This window comes from Nomascus leucogenys, chromosome 16, assembly GCF_006542625.1.
Source record: "Nomascus leucogenys isolate Asia chromosome 16, Asia_NLE_v1, whole genome shotgun sequence".
Lineage (NCBI taxonomy): Eukaryota > Metazoa > Chordata > Mammalia > Primates > Hylobatidae > Nomascus > Nomascus leucogenys.
In genome coordinates, this window is record NC_044396.1 from 68,597,313 (window position 1) to 68,613,930 (window position 16,618).

The 16,618-nt window shown below is 37.5% G+C and overlaps 1 protein-coding gene across 1 annotated transcript in view; it reads right to left on the reverse strand.

The window, feature by feature from the left end:
* EIF3H (eukaryotic translation initiation factor 3 subunit H) overlaps positions 1-16,618 on the reverse strand; it is a 110,205-nt gene that overhangs the window by 75,832 nt on the left and 17,755 nt on the right. Inside the window, exon 2 of the mRNA XM_030795175.1 lies at positions 2,716-2,872. Within this exon, the coding sequence (XP_030651035.1) occupies positions 2,716-2,872 (157 nt within the window). The remainder of the gene's footprint in view (positions 1-2,715; positions 2,873-16,618) is intronic.

The following is a 16,618-nucleotide window of genomic DNA, read 5'->3' on the forward strand; positions in this document are numbered from 1 at the left end:
TTAAGTACCCCCAGATATGTGCATGTATAGAGAAATAGAGATATTCTAATACTGCCAGAAAGAACTGCAGAGAAATCTCAACCTTAATTCTGTAGGAGGTAATTCAAATGAAATAGGGAGAGCATAGCCAGTTTAAAAAAAAAAAAAGATGCACACTGCATAAAGGTTTAAAAAATCCAAGTATGCTAGTGTTCAGGTGCCTAGAACAAAAGTAGCCCTGGTTAGTTTCTAGAGGAATTACTTTAATGAAAACCTGCTTTGCAGACAAACTGCAAAATATTTCAATTTAACAAGCATACACTTTGTGTTTATTATATGCTCAAGGTACTATGAAGGTGTGAAGTCAAATGAAGCAAGTAACATTCTATCAAAGTTAAAGTGATCAGTTAAAAGTCATATCGAAAATGACAAACAGGAAATTAAGAAAAATCCAATTTATAATAGCATCACAAAGAATAAAATACTTATGAATACACTTAACCAAAGAGGCAAAACACTTGTAAACTGAAACTACAGAACGCTGCTAAAAGATGATGCATATAAATGGAAAGAAAAGCCATGTTCAGAGGTTAGAAGACTTCATCTTATTATGTTGTCAATACTACTCAAAGACAGATTCAATGCAATACCTATCAAAATCACAATGATATTTTTTGTAGAAATAGAAAAATCTATTCTAAAATTCATATGGAATCTCAAAGGACCCTGCATAGCCAAAACAATCTCAAATGAGATGAACAAAATTTCTGACTTCAAAACCTATTACAAAGCTGGAGTAATCCAAAAAGTGTAGTTCTGACATTAAGACAGACATACAGACCAGCGGAATAAAACAAAGAGCCCAGAAATAAACCCTGGCATATATGGTGTCAAGTGATCTTTTCCAAGTGTGCCACGATGACTCAATGGGAAAGGACAGTCTCTTCCAACAGATGGTGCTAGGAAAACTGGATATCCACATGCCAAAGAATGAAGCTGGACCCTTACCTTGTATACAGTACAAAGATTAATTCAAAATGGATTAAAGACCTAAACATAAGACCTGAAACTTACTACCAAGAAACAGAGGAAAAAAGCTTCATGACACTGGATTTGGCACTGATACCTTCAATACAATACCAAAAGCACAGGCAACAAAAGCAAAAACAGACAAATGGGAGTACATCAAATGTAAAAACTCCTGCCCAGCAAAGGAAACAATCAACCTAGTAAAAAGGCAACCTACAAAATGGGAGAAAATACATATTGCAAACCACGTATCTGATAAGAGGTTAGTATCCATAACTGCTTCAACTCAACAGGAAAAAAAAAGCCTCCAATTTTAAAATAAGCAAAGGAGTTGAACAGACATTTTTTCAAAGATATACAAATCACCATATGAAAAGATGCTCAACATTAGTAATCATCAGAAATGCAAATCAAAACCACAATGAGATGATCACGTCACATCTGTTAACATGGCCATTATCAAACACACAGAAAATAACAAGTGTTGACAAGGATATTAAGAAATTGGAACCCTTGTGCAAGGTTGGAAATGTAAAATGGTGCAGCTGCTATTAAAAAAACATACAGAAGTTCCTCAAAAAATTAAAAATAGAATTACCATCTAATACCACTTCTGGGTACATATCCAAAAGAAAATGGAAACAGAATTTTGAAGAGATATTTGCACACCCATGTTCACTGCAGCATTATTCACAATAGCCAATAGGTGGGAGCAACCTAAACTTCCATCGACAGATGGCTGGGTAAGGAAAATGTGGTATATACAGATGATGACTTATTACTCAGCCTTAAGAAAAAAGAAGAAAATCCTGTCATTGCTACAACATGGATGAACTTTTAGGACATTATGCTAAATAACATAAGCCACTCACAAAACAATAAACGCCATATGATTCCACTAACATGAGGTATCTGTAGTCAGACTCTTGGAAACACAAAGTAGAATAGTGGTTGCAGGAATGAAAGAGGTGGGAAAAGGGATTGTTCAATGGATATAGAGTTTGAGTTTTGCAAGATGAAATAGTTCTAGAAACCTACTGCACAATATGCATATACTTAACATTACTGTAATGTATACTTAAAATTTTTATGTGCTTTTTATAATAAAAAGTTACACAGAAAATGAAATCTGAGATTTCAAATAAGTGAGAAGTTATTTTCAACCTGATTTTTAAAAAATCTTTTAGATGCTGATTTTAGCCTTTGATGTGAGCTTTTAACTACTCTCAGCCTTTGCTAACAAAGCAATTACACCTATAGTACAAAAATAAAATATTTCTGAAATGCTTGAGGAGTATCTTCTTTCTGAAGCAGAAAATTGAATTCTATCTCTTTCTAAACACTGACTTAATCAAAACAGGATAGAAGGGAATGGATACCAGACACATAAGGATGATCTTTGTCCCTCAAAACTTTATTTAGCAAGCTGATTTCATGTTGACAAAGTCAACATCAGCACAGTTCCTATCCAATCTATGACAAATCAGAATCACAAATTCCAAATAAGTAAAGGCCAAACTAATGATGTCGATGGTATAAACCCTCATTTCCCAGAATTTATATAATTTTCCCAAAGTATCAGATATCAAGTGAAGTAGGCTAGCCTGACAGACTCCCAATTCACACATTATCAAAAGTTATGGTGAGACCTGTGTTAATATCCATTTGTATGCACTGCAAAGACACACCTGTGATGAACACCCTTACCTTCATCAAAGTCAGCATCATCCTCTGTGTGCTGAGGGAAAGGAAAGCAGTTGGTAATTTCAAGCCGATCTTCTACAACCAGACCCAAAAGCACTCCTTGAACAACTTCGGTTCCTTGTCCTTCTTCTTGATAATGTTTGATTATCTTTAATACCACCTAAAACATACACACACAGAAGGGAGCTTAACAACCATCCTAGTTTATGATTTCCTTTATTTCTAAGAAAAAACAAAATAAACTGTACTAGGTTTGCAAAACCACAAATTAATAAAGAGGAATAAATAAATGTCTTACAAATCCTTTCCTTTAGCCTTACATAAATAATAAAGCTCACATAATCTAAATGCAGATCTGAAACTCCAGGAGTTTGACTACATGTCAAAAACATCCATGTACAGCAGTTATGCTCTTAAATCAAAGCTCCCCCATGGTCTGGCATCCAGGAGTTCCTTCAGCCAAATCAAAGAATACCCCCTCAACCTGAGGCTATTATTGAGAAAGTGTTCCTGTTAATAGACACATAAATGACAAAACTATCAGTAAGATACAGAGATAAAGGTCTCAATTATCGGGACACCTGAAAGCAGAGCCTTCTGATAAATTCTCATTTTGCCTTTCTCAACAGATCACCTCCATAGTCAGAGGATGCAAATATGGGAACACGTACACATACGTATCCAACAAGAATCTGGTTGGTATAGTCTCCAGCATGATCTAGTTTTCCGCAACCAGAAGGATTCACTAAGCAACCTCTAATGGAATAACCAGGTCTTATACTACTCTCTCCTTTAATATTCCCATAAAGATAAAAGAGGTAACACCGTGCACAGGTGGACAAGCAATTAAAATCTGCAATAATAATAATCATTAATAATTCCTACAACATGGGATTGATATATGTAAAGTGCCTTTTATAGTGCCTGGCACATATTAACAATAATAGCATTAATATTTAATATAAGCCCATGGCCTGAAGACCCAAAAGGCAACACATTCAAAATTGTATGTAAAGTTCTCAGAGGGAAAATAATTCTAACAAGAAAATGACAATTTATTTGTACGTTATTAGTGTTTCATTTAAAACAAATATATTATTGTTAGAAACTAAATAATGGGTGGGCCAGGCACACACAGGGTGAGCAGCTACTTCTGTGTGCAGCCTGAGCCCACAGGTCAGCTCAGCCACAGGGATGGTGAAGAAACAGCCTAAGAGAGAATCAATGCGGTTGTCAGCTACACCTGCTCCCGCCAAAGTGGAAACGAAGCTAAAAAAAGGCAGCAGGAAAGGATAAATCTTCAGACAAAAAAGTGCAAACAAAGGGAAAAGGGGAGCAAAGGGAAAACAAGCCAAAGTGGCTAACCAGGAAACTGAAGAAATTTACCTGCACAAAACGAAGAAACTAAAACTGAGAAGAGTCCAGCCTCTGATGACGCCAGAGATAAAGAAGCCAAGTTTGACTGATATCATAACACACTGTATCTTATCAGTGGTCCCTATTTCCCTTCTTGTACAACCCAGAGGAATACTGTTAGCAACTATTTTGTAAACACAAGTTTGTGTGAGATACTGAATTATGGGAGGGTTTGACTGTCTTGAGTGTCAGCTTAACACTCCATAATTGGGGGGTTAGTTTTTATATCCTGTAATACAAAGCATACTAAATGGCAATATGGAGTTGCAGTCCTGCATTTAATGTCTTGAACATTTTAAATTACTTTCATTCCCACATTATTTTTTAGTAGAATTGTTTCCTAAAGAAAAACACTCTTTGATCATGGCTCTCCCTGTCATAATTGTGTGCACTGTAACATCTTTGGTCGTGGTAGTCCTGCTTTTCTAATTAACTTCGTTAATGTGCTGTGGAAGATTGAAAATTTGAGTATGTAGTCTATATGGTATTATATTGTGAATTGGTGAAATCTATGTAACAGCTTACTAACATGTGAAGATACTGGTACTTCACAGCCTCTTATGGAAAATTTGCTTCCCAATTTTAAGCTGGAAAGTCACTGAAATAACTTTAAAAATTACAACACATGGCTTTTTAGATTTGTAGTATATATGTTAAGAATTGTGTACAAATTGAAATGTCTGTGTACTGATCCTCAACACAACCAATAAACCAATTATGAAAGAAAAAAAAGAAACTGATTAATGACCGGTTAATAGCAACACATTACATTTACTAAACATTATATGACAGGCAATAATCTAATTATTTCACATGTATTACCCTACCATGTAATCCTCACAACCACCTTAGGACGAAGGTACTGTTATACTTATTTTATAGATAAGAAAACTGAGGCAGAGAGAAATTAAGTAAATGGCTAAAGGTCACACATCTAGGAAGTAGTAGAGCCAAGATTTAAACCTAGTTTAAACCTAGTTTTAGGTTTAAAAGTAGGTTTTTAAACCCAGTTTTAGGTTTAAACCTAGGAGATGATTTTCATATTAGTAACTAAATTGATAATTAAAATAACCAGTTAGTAACAGACAACAGACATGCAGTAAAAACTGTGTTATGAATAGACCCAAAAAGACTACACCAGTAAGATACAGAACTCCAAAGGAGAGCAGGCAGTCAGCAGGGAAAAGAGCTCAAAATGGAGTAACACCAACTAATAAGATTGGCAGACCTTCAATACTACGAAATGAAAGTGCACAACCTATACATTCCTGTATGAAAGACCTCTCCACTTCTTGAAAGGGACAAAAATGGACTTGATGAGTCATACAAGTATGGGTATGAGTTCCAGCTCCAGCATTTACTAGCTGTGACCTTGAGAAAGCTATTTAATCTTCTCAAGCCTTAGATTCTAATTTGCAAAATAGCACTATTTCATAGCATTACTGACACTACTAAAAATGGCACAGTATAGAGTTCTCTGCACAGAGTCTGCCACATAGTAAGTGCTCAATAAATGACCTATATTATTGATTTTTGTCAATAAAATAACTATTTAATGCTTATTCAACATACCTCTCTGCCAAGAAAAATTATTTCTACACTTAAAAAATAGAACATGGGTGATTAAGATGGGATAAACTAAACTGAGAAAGAGTTATTACAAACACAACTACAAATTCATCTAGGTTACCTAGATTCCTTTATACTTACCCCTACTAATGAGATTGCTAAACCACTACTGAAATCAAAGTAAACAAGAGATACTAGAAGATATATGAGCTTAACATAGTTCTTCAAATTCTAGAAGTGATTCCTAAACAGCTGATTCCTACATACGCAAAAGGGAATACTGGTGACTAGGACCAGCACAGCTTCATAAAGAAGCCAGGTGAAAATAACCTCATTTTCAGTTACGAAGAAAACAGCAACAAAAAAATTATTAATATATTTTAAAACAAGTTATTACAGTTCAAACTATATTGAAAACTGTCTTAACTCTAACAAAAGTGAATTCGAAAGGGATCAGTAAGGATAATGTAACCAAACAGCACACCAGGCTTGACATGCTTGCCCAACAGCCAATGCAATTTTATGTAGTATCAATAGAATACAGTGCTCCAAGTAAAAGAAATAATTATCTCACTCTTTTGACGTCACTGAACTGTTATCTTCAGTTCTTTACAATGACCCAAGAGAAAACTTACCAGTAACAGTACCCAACTAAGAAATGAGAAAAGCACAAAAAACAATCGGCATGAGTAAGAATCCACAGAAAAGGGTAATAACATGACAGAAAGCTTAAAATCCTGTGATGAAAACCAGTAAAATTAATGCAAATCTCTCTCTAGGCAAGGGACACTCAAAAAAAGCACTTTCCAAACACTGAAGAGTTCTTTGGCTGCTACAGGATTAGTCTTACTTTGAAGGCAAAACCTCAGGACCACAGGTGATAGTTTCTAGAAAGAAGATATCCACTCTAAGGATAAATTCTCTCTAGTACTGAATGCTGTCCAAAAAAGAAAGCATTCAGGAAAGACTCAATCACTAAAATAATTTCCAACTTTAATATTTATGATCTTGTCATTTTAATATAATCTCATAAAGTACTCAGGAAAAAAATCACTATTATCAAAACTAAGCTAGCTCATTCTTCATTGTGACATTTTATGATCATCCTACTTCCTACATACACACTAAAACCTCAATTCGTTAGTTCAAGAAGTAATGTCATGGAAATGCCTTAGAGTAGGATTCATTTGGAGCAGGGGTTCCCAACCCCCAGGCCACGGACAGGTACTGCTCCGGTACTGCTCTGTGGCCTGATAGCAACCAGGCTGCATAGCGGGAGGTAAACTACCTAAGCTCTGTCTCCTGTCAGGTGACCAGTGGCACTGATTCTCATAGGAGCACAAACCTTTACTGTGAACTGCAAATACGAGGGACCTAGGTTGCATGCTCCTTTGGAGAATCTAATGCCTGACAATCTGAGGTGGAACAGTGTCATCCAGAAACCATCCTCTCATATCCCCGCAACCCCCTACATGGAAAAACTGTCTTTCACGAAACCAGTCCCTTGTGCCAGAAAGGTTGCAGACACTGATTTAGATGTTAAAAGGAAAGGAAATTCCTGATTAAATATAACTAAATGACATACATACTTCTGCTATTCTACATAGATAACCAAGAATTTGCCATGTATATATATTTCAAAGTTTCACAGATTTGAAGTATCTTTTAATATAGAATCCATGTTGTGCTCATTGTCTCCCCTCGTAAATGTTCCCATAAAAATGAAAGAATGATTTATTCACCACATCTTCAACACCTAACACAGATACTGGCACATAAAAGATACTCAAAATATATTTTGCTGAAGGAATGAATGGCAAACACTTACCACTTATGATATGTCAAGCACTCCACTGTCTTACATGCAAGGACTCATTTAATCCTTACAACTACCCTGAGGTCAGTTATATTATTTTCCCATTTTACATAAGGAAACAGAGATAAGCTGACAGGGAATTCAGCCAGGGAAGTGAGATCTGACTTCTGAGTCCAAAGCAGTTCTAATTACTTCACAATAAATGAGTGATACCAAACTGAGTGCACCAAATATGTTGATAACAGCAAGGCTGAAAAAGACACATGGAAAGCTTAACCATTCTTCAAAACAAAAACGCTCTCCTGTTATATATATATTTTATTTATATGTATCACAAATGACCCCACATTTGTGACACATATACACTCAGGAGCCCTATTTACTCATTCTCAGCTGAGCAAAATCACCTAAAGAGCTTTTTTTAGATAAATGAAGAGGGGTCCTCATTCTGGATACACATTAGAGCCATCTGGGGAGCTTTAAAGTATACTAATGCATGAGTACACTCCTGAAATTCAGCTAACTGATACGGACTGGGTTCCTATACTGGTCTTGGTAGGCAGTGTCTGGTTTTACGTTCTCCAACTTACTCTAACATCCTATTTAGTTCTAACTTCTAATAAAGTTGCACAGCCTAGCTTTCCTTTGTTTTTGTTTTGTTGTAACTCCTCAGGTGACTACAATACACTGCTGGTCAAACCCCAATTTCCTTTCCTCTAAGACTTCGTGGGTTGCTGAAAAGTGAAGGCACTGAGACATACAGACCCAAAAGTGAACATGTTGTCTATAAAAGCATAAATATCACCCTAATAGGAATTCAAGCCCTAGTTGGAAGAATCTCTACAGCATATAAACAAGAGGGAAGGTAATACCAGCAACCCACCTTGAAACATTCATGTTTTCTGCAGCACAGTAAGACTTACACCTTAGATCTGACCCCGTATCTAAGACTGTTAAGAACCGATGCTGACTAGATTTACTTATCCTATAAATTAGTGGGTAAATGAGGATTCTTCTATGAATTATGCCTCAAGGGACAGAAGCAAACTTGCCAGTAGAAACCTAACTTATCAAATTCTTCTACACCTTCTGAAACTTTGTCATGTTCTGGGTTTAAATGCTTAACCTACTCTATGTGCCCTAAACAGTAAGTATTGTTCTCTGATTAGGTCAGTTGTCTCTCCAACCGTTTCCCAGGTTTCTGAAGTTTACACAGTCTCAAGTTGGGCAGATCTTCAAGGAATCCCAACCTGCAAGATAGTAAACAGATGTCCTGTCTGCTGAAATTACCCTGAAGGGAACAGTTTTCTACTATTGTTCACTATTCAGTGCAAACTTTGAAAAAGCAAAGCAGACTATATGCCATCTCTAATGAACACAATGCTACTTTTTAAAGTGTCTGGCTTTAAAAAAAAAAAATGAAAACCTATCTTTGCCCAAAAATCTAAAAGCAAGAAAGGATTTAACTTCTATGACAAGTATTCTCTGTATTATAGGGTAAAATATAAATACCAATCTAAAATAGCCAAATAAATAACATTGTAAGTCAATAAATCTAAAATTTAGAAGAGTTAAGAATGGCAGGTAAAATCTTTCATCCTTCCTAAAGGGAAAGATTTAACACAATCTCTAAGACCTCTCTATCAAAATCATATCAAAGACTCAGTTCCATGACAGGGAACAGTTCAAATTTCACCAAAATAAATATTAAAGCTTTTTGATGAACTAGAATAATTTCCCATCAAACATGTCTGCATAGACCAGTAACTACAGAAAGATTTGAAATCTTTCTGCATAGAATCACTAGGCTTGTTATTTTGACTTCTTTCATTCCCTCATTCATTCGTTCTTTCATTCACTTAGATACTTACTGAGTGACTTTTCAGATCAGTCACCTCTGCCAGGCCCTGGGAATATGAAACTAAATCAAACACATAGGTCCTACTTTCATGGGGCTCATATTTTTAGAACAGCAAGTCTCAAACACACTTTCTCTTTATTCTCACACAACACTGCTGACACCAGATGTGTGGGTTCTTTCTATACCATGTAATTCTTCCAATTCGCCAAACACCAGCTGAGTATCTTACAATTTAATTCAATTTTTGACACTATCTTCCTGGAGTTAGTGTCAGATTCCAAAAGTTAAGGACACAGTCCTACAAACAAAACCGCCCTCACTTCAGATGCCAATCCCAAATCCAGGCCTCCAGTACTTCTGACCAACCAGCTATAAATCAGGAGTTCCCACAAAACCCTCTTCAGATTCAATAATGTGCTAGAATGACTCACAGAACTCAGAGAAACACTTTACTTACATTTATCAGTTTATTATAAAGGACATGACAAAGGACACAAATGAAAAGCCAGATGAAGAGATGCATAGGACAAAGTATTGGAGGTTAGGGGACAGAGCTTCTCTGGGCCTCCATCCTCCCAGCTCCTCCAAGTGTTTGGAAACCCAAAAGATCATCAAATCTTGTACAAGAGTTTTTACAGAGCTTAATGGAGCTTAATCTCCAGCCCACCTACCCTCCTTCCCAGAGGTCAGTGGGGCTGAAGGTTCCAACCCTCTAATCACTTGCTCTTTTGGGTGACCAGCTCCATCCTGAGGGGCCTGACCCAAATCACCTCATTAGCATTAACTCAGGTGTGATCAAAGAAAAAGCATTATGAATAAAAGACAGTCCTATCACTCAGGAAATCCTAAAGGTTTGGGGAACAGTGTGACAGAAACCATGAACAAAGACTAAAGATATTTCATGTATTTCACGGCCCTTTAAAATTAAAAAAAAAAAAAAAAAAAAAAAAAAAAAAAAAAAAAAAAAAACCTCTTGAAAATTTTTTAAAATCCCTAAAATTTTCATGGGCCCCCAAAAATCTTATACAGTGATATCCGCATATCAGAAATTCAAACCAAGAAATGTCTGAAATATTTATTTCTCTTAAAAATAACCTCTATTGGAAGCTTTGAAAAAAATTAAAAATAAATGCATTACATGCTCATATAAACTATGTTTTAATGAAAAATATTTTATAAAACAAGGTAATTTTATCAGGATATAAGAATGACAATGTTTCATATTTTTGTAAAAAATTTACATTTTCAAAAAAATTTAATCCAGGAGAGGAGAAACATAGTTTTACATTTTTGTAAATCTTTTTAATATCTGGTTTAACAGAAAACAGATGGATAATCACAACTGTTCTTGCAGTCAATCCTTTATGATATCACACACATCATGTAGCATCTGGAAACCTCCATTAAAGAGTCGTGAAAGAATGAGAGTAAAAATGGCAAATTATGTATTATTATGAAAATAAGATGTACCCTAAAACCCTAAAGTATAATAAAAAATAAAAAATAAAAAAAATAAAAAAAATAAAAAGAAAATAAGTTTTGACCTTGGAGACTCTCTAAAAGGGTGTCCAAGATCCTCACACTTTAGGAACCGCTATTCTAGAATGACAATTAGGAAAATTCATGTGATTACAGATTGTGGAAATTGCTAAGTAAAGGGGAAATGTAACGAGGAGGGGCAGGGAAGCAGCCTTAACTTAGGGGGATCCAGGAAGGGCTTCTGAGAGGATACCTGACCACAGAACTGAAGAACAAGCCATCAGCCCTATGAAAACTTGGGAGAAGAGAATACTTGACGACTATGGATTTTTAATCTCTTAAATAAAAATGCTAATATTTACATTTCATAAAGCACACAAGTTGTATTTTAGGGGAAGAAAAAGGCCTCTAGATGGATAAGCACTAGGGTGGGAGTGATACACGTTCACGTTTTTACTAAAAGAACTGGTAGATAAATAATTACCCCACCTACCGGCAGAAAGTTGTCTGTTTTTGAGACAGGATCTCGCTCTATCACACAGGCTGGAGGGCAGTGGCACAATCCCAACTCATTGCAACCTTGCCTCCCAGGTTCAAGTGATTCTCCTGCCTCAGCCTCCCTAGTAGCTGGAATTACAGGTGCACGCCACCACACCCAGCTAAGTTTGTTTTGTATTTCTAGTGGAGACGGGGTTCACCATGTTGGCCAGGCTGGTCTCATACTCCTGGCCTCAAGTGATCTACCCGCCCGGGGCCTTCAAAAGTGCTAGGATTACAGGCATGAGCCACCATGCCAAGCAGGAAGTTATATCTTAAAATAACATTAAGTAATTCAAAACTACCAATTTCATTTATTTTTTGTTAATGAATTATAAAACACAATATACTAGTAAAATCCTTTCAGGAAAAGTTACCATAGCTTTTAATTAGCAATATGCGTATTCCTAATGCCAGGGTCAGGGTCAATCTTCACCTAGTAGGCATGTCTGTGAAGCTAACACCAGAATTCCTCTAATAAAGGTTGCAACTCCAATAAAGTTCAGAGGTAAAAAGAAAACTTTTTAAGAAACACACTGGACTTTCAGGACCTGCAAGTTAATGCAGCCATACCTCAAAATACATCAGACACAGATATAATCTGCAAAACCTAGGAGCTGAGTAATAATCCAATCTCTGTTCTTGGGTCAGGATATGGAGTTCTGAACTTGGCTGAGCCACGAAAGTAGAAACTGAGACCTTTCTAAAAAGCTTCAACTCTATGAAAATTGCTGGTGCGAAAGCGGAAAACAGTAACTACAGTATCTTATAAGCTAAACATAAACGCACCAAATGACTATACCTAGTCCCAGGAATCTACCCAAGAGAAATAAAAACATCCACACAAAGACATGTCTAAAAATATTCATGGTAGCATTATTCATAATAGCTAAAAACCGGAAGCAACCCAAACCACCCAATGCAGATGAATAAATAAACTGCAGCACAGGTTGAGTATCCCTTATCCAAAATGCTTGGGACCACAAGTGTTTTAGAGTTTGGAATAGTTGCATTTTCAACCCTATCTTTACACCACAGAGCAGAGAATAAGCCAAAACACCACCACCACCACCACATAATGAGTAATGCAGATAGGTCGTCTTGGCCCCATGTGGATCATGGTGGGGAATCTGCTGTTGATGTATCAAGCCTCCACTTTATTATGCTCTGCAGGTATGCTTGCAGGGGCCAATTTGGGCATGCAGAAAAAAAAAATACATAACACAGCTGAAGGAGACTGGAAGGGTCTTTTTTCCCTTGGAGACCCCCGAATAAACTGTGTGGTGTAAAACTGTTTTGACAACAATCCATCACATGAAGTCAGGTATGCAATTTTCCAATGTGGCATCATATCAGCACTGAAAAAGCTTCACGTTTTGGAACTTTTCAAATTCTGGATTTTCCAATTAGGGATGTTCAACCTGTATATCTATTCTATGGAATTATACTCACAAATAAAAAGGAATAAAATACCAACAGACAAAACAAGGAGGAATCTCAAAAACATGCAAAGTGAAAGAAGTTAAAATGTTATGTACTACACATATGATTTTATTTATATGAAATTCTGGAAAAGGCAAAACAATAGTAACAGGAAGCTGATAGATAAGTGGTTGCCTAGGGCCAAGGTGAGAAGGCAAATACTGACTGCAGAAGGATACCAGGAAACTCTCCAAGTGGGGAAACTATTCTATTAATAAACCTTGATTGTGGTAGCAGTTAAACAATTGTTTACAATTATTAAAGTTCATCCAACTGTGCATTTAAAATGAGTGGAATTGCCAGGCGCGGTGGCTCACGCCTGTAATCCCAGCACTTAGGGAGGCTGAGGCCAGCGCATCACGGGGTCAGGAGATTGAGACCATCCTGACTAACACGGTGAAACCCCATCTCTACTAAAAACACAAAAAAATGAGCTGGGTGTGGTGGCATGCGCCTATAGTTCCAGCTACTTGGGAGGCTGAGGCAGGAGAATCGTTTCAACCGGGGAGGCAGAGGTTGCAGTGAGCTGATATCGTGCCTTTGCACTCCAGCCTGGGCGACAGAGCAAGACTCCGTCTCACAAAAAAAAAAAAAGAAGAAAAGAAAAAGGTGGAATTTATTTTATATAAATACCTTAACTGAACAAAACTGTACATACTTTAAAAGTCTGATGAAGAAACAATTCATACAGGCGCAGACTCCCAATTTTACTCTCAATTTCAGAGTTCAAATATCCCCTGAGATGCTATAATACCCAAAGAGCTAAGAACCACAACTATAACCCTATCTATTACGTATAATATAAAATAAATATCTATTGACTCATGTTTTTAATAAACCTAGGTCACCAAAAATAAATTAAATTGTATTATTGTTGAAGACAAAGTATACTGCTTAGAATTTTCCTGTTTACAGTATTTTGGAATTTAATGAGATTATTTAGACAATAGATACTTTGTTCCTAGAAAAGCCTGTTTACGTAAAACAAATTCAAAGAAATTGGAAAATGTTAAAATATTTACCATCTCCCTGCCCAAAAAGACATATTTTTTTAAAATTCACACTACCCAGTATTCTATATCGAAAAGCATACTTCTCAAAGTGTGCAAGCCCTAAAAGCAAACATTCAAACCTGAAGGACAGATATGCACTTGAAAAGATCTACCAACCTCTTAAACTCATCAGCAATATTTTCTATCTACGTACTTGAAGACATTTCCCTGGGGAAGAAAAAAAAAAAAGACTTTGTCATTCTTCAAATTCCCAAAAAAGTCCATAACCCAAAAATAAAGTTTTAAAAATCAATAGGGGCCGGGTGCAGTGGCTCACGCTTGTAATCCCAGCACTTTGGGAGGCCGAGGCGGGCGGATCACGAGGTCAGGAGATAGAGACCACGGTGAAACCCCATCTCTACTAAAAATACAAAAAAATTAGCCGGGCGTGGTGGCGGGCGCCTGTAGTCCCAGCTACTCGGGACGCTAAGGCAGGAGAATGGTGTGAACCCGGGAGGCGGAGCTTGCAGTGAGCCAAGATTGCGCCACTACACTCCAGCCTGGGCGACACAGCGAGACTCCGTCTCAAAAAAAAAAAAAAAAAATTAATAGGGCTGGGCGCAGTGGCTCCTGCCTATAATCCCAGCACTCTGGGAGGCTGAGGAGGACCGATTACCTGAGGTCAGGAGTTCGAGACCAGTCTGGCCAACATGGTGAAACTCATCTCTACTAAAAACACAAAATATTGGCTGGACATGGTGGCTGGCACCTGTAACCCCAGCTACTTGGGAGGCTGAATGCAGGAGAATCACTTGAACCTGGGAGGCGGAGGATGCAGTGAGCTGAGATCCCACCACTGCACTCCAGCCTGGGCAACAGAGCGAGACTCTGTCTCAAAATAAATAAATAAATAAATAAAAAATAAAATTAATAGTAATAAAAACTTATTACCTACATGCAGTTATGTGTCTGAATGAAGAACAATAAGGCCGGGTGCGGGTGGCTCATGCCTGTAATCCTAGCACTTTGGGAGGCCCAACTGGGCGGACTGCCTGAGCTCAGGAGTTCGAGACCAGCCTGGGCAACATGGTAAAACCTCATCTCTACTAACATACAAAAAATTAGCCAGGCCTGGTGGTGTGCACCGGTAGTCCCAGCTACTCTGGAGGCTGAGGCAGGAGAATCGCTTGAACCCAGGAAGCGGAGGTTGCAGTGAGCCGAGATCACACTATTGCACTCTAGCCTGGGCAACACAGCGAGGCTCCATCTCAAAAAAAAAAAAAAAAAAAAGAATGGTATGGACGGACATACTTCTTCCTTTATACATCTGTATTTTAGTTATAATAGAATGGAGCATGTGTTTGTTTTTAATTCAAAAAGCATCAAAAAAAAACCTAAGGAAAAAGATTTTTAAAATACAGCAGTAACTGATTTGCTATGTGGAGTTTCACAAAACGAACAAACTAATGTTTCATTTTTTCTGACAGTGCTACTGAGTTGACAATGATGGAGACATAGTATATCTTGATTTTAGCAGGTTCCTTTACATTTGTAAAATATGGGCTGAATGAAGCAGTTAAGACTTGAAAGGATGAGAAAAAGAAGCCCACGGCCGGGCGCGGTGGCTCACGCTTGTAATCCCAGCACTTTGGGAGGCCGAGGCGGGCAGATCACGAGGTCAGGAGATCGAGACCACGGTGAAACCCCGTCTCTACTAAAAACACAAAAAAAAAATTAGCCGGGTGTGGTGGCGGGCGCCTGTAGTCCCAGCTACTCGGAGAGGCTGAGGCAGGAGAATGGCGTGAACCCGGGAGGCGGAGCTTGCAGTGAGCCGAGATTACGCCACGGCACTCCAGCCTGGGCGACAGAGCGAGACTCCGTCTCAAAAAAAAAAAAAAAAAAAAAAAAAGAAAAAGAAGCCCACACACTACAAGCCAAAGCATCCGCTGATTTTAAATTCTCATCTCTTGTTAACCTGACTCCTCTTCAACTCTGTGAATATCACTGCACACACATATACAAATTGCCAGAAAATATGCACATATACACACACCATCAACATAAAGAGGTAACTAACATCTGGCCTGGTTTTCAACAAGCAGAAAGGCCTGTTTAAGAGAAGCCTAACCTATGCTTCAACAATTGAACAATTTGTTCAAACTTATTACAATAAACATTGACCAGGAAAAGCAGGTTTCCTATCATCTTTGTAACAGACACAATAAGGATCTGCTGAAAAGCCCTGCTAAAATAATTAGGGACAGAAGTAATTTTAAACTGTTAGAACCATACCACCTATCATTTTTAGCCTGCTTTATAAAGCTGAGCTACAGAATGCTGAGGTTACAACCTGTTCATCTTTTTAAACAGTTCACAGTATTAAAAAACACTGAATTATTAAAATGTTTTACCACTAAAACTAATTTAAAAGTTAAGTAAATCTAATGTAATGGTATTTAGTGATCACAATACTATTTTAAATACAGTATAATTAAATTATTAAATTATTACTCTTGTTGGGAACAGGCCCCAAAATCTGGCCATAAACTGGCCCCAAAACTGGCTATAAACAAAACCTCTGCAGCACTGTGACATGCTCCTGATGGCCTTGACACCCACAATGGAAGCGTAGTCAGTTTACCAGAATGAGAGCAAGGAACACCTGGACCACCCAGGGCAGAAAACCGCTTAAAAGGTGTTCTTAAGCCATAAACAATAGCATGAGCGATCTGTGCCTTAAGGACATGCTCCTGC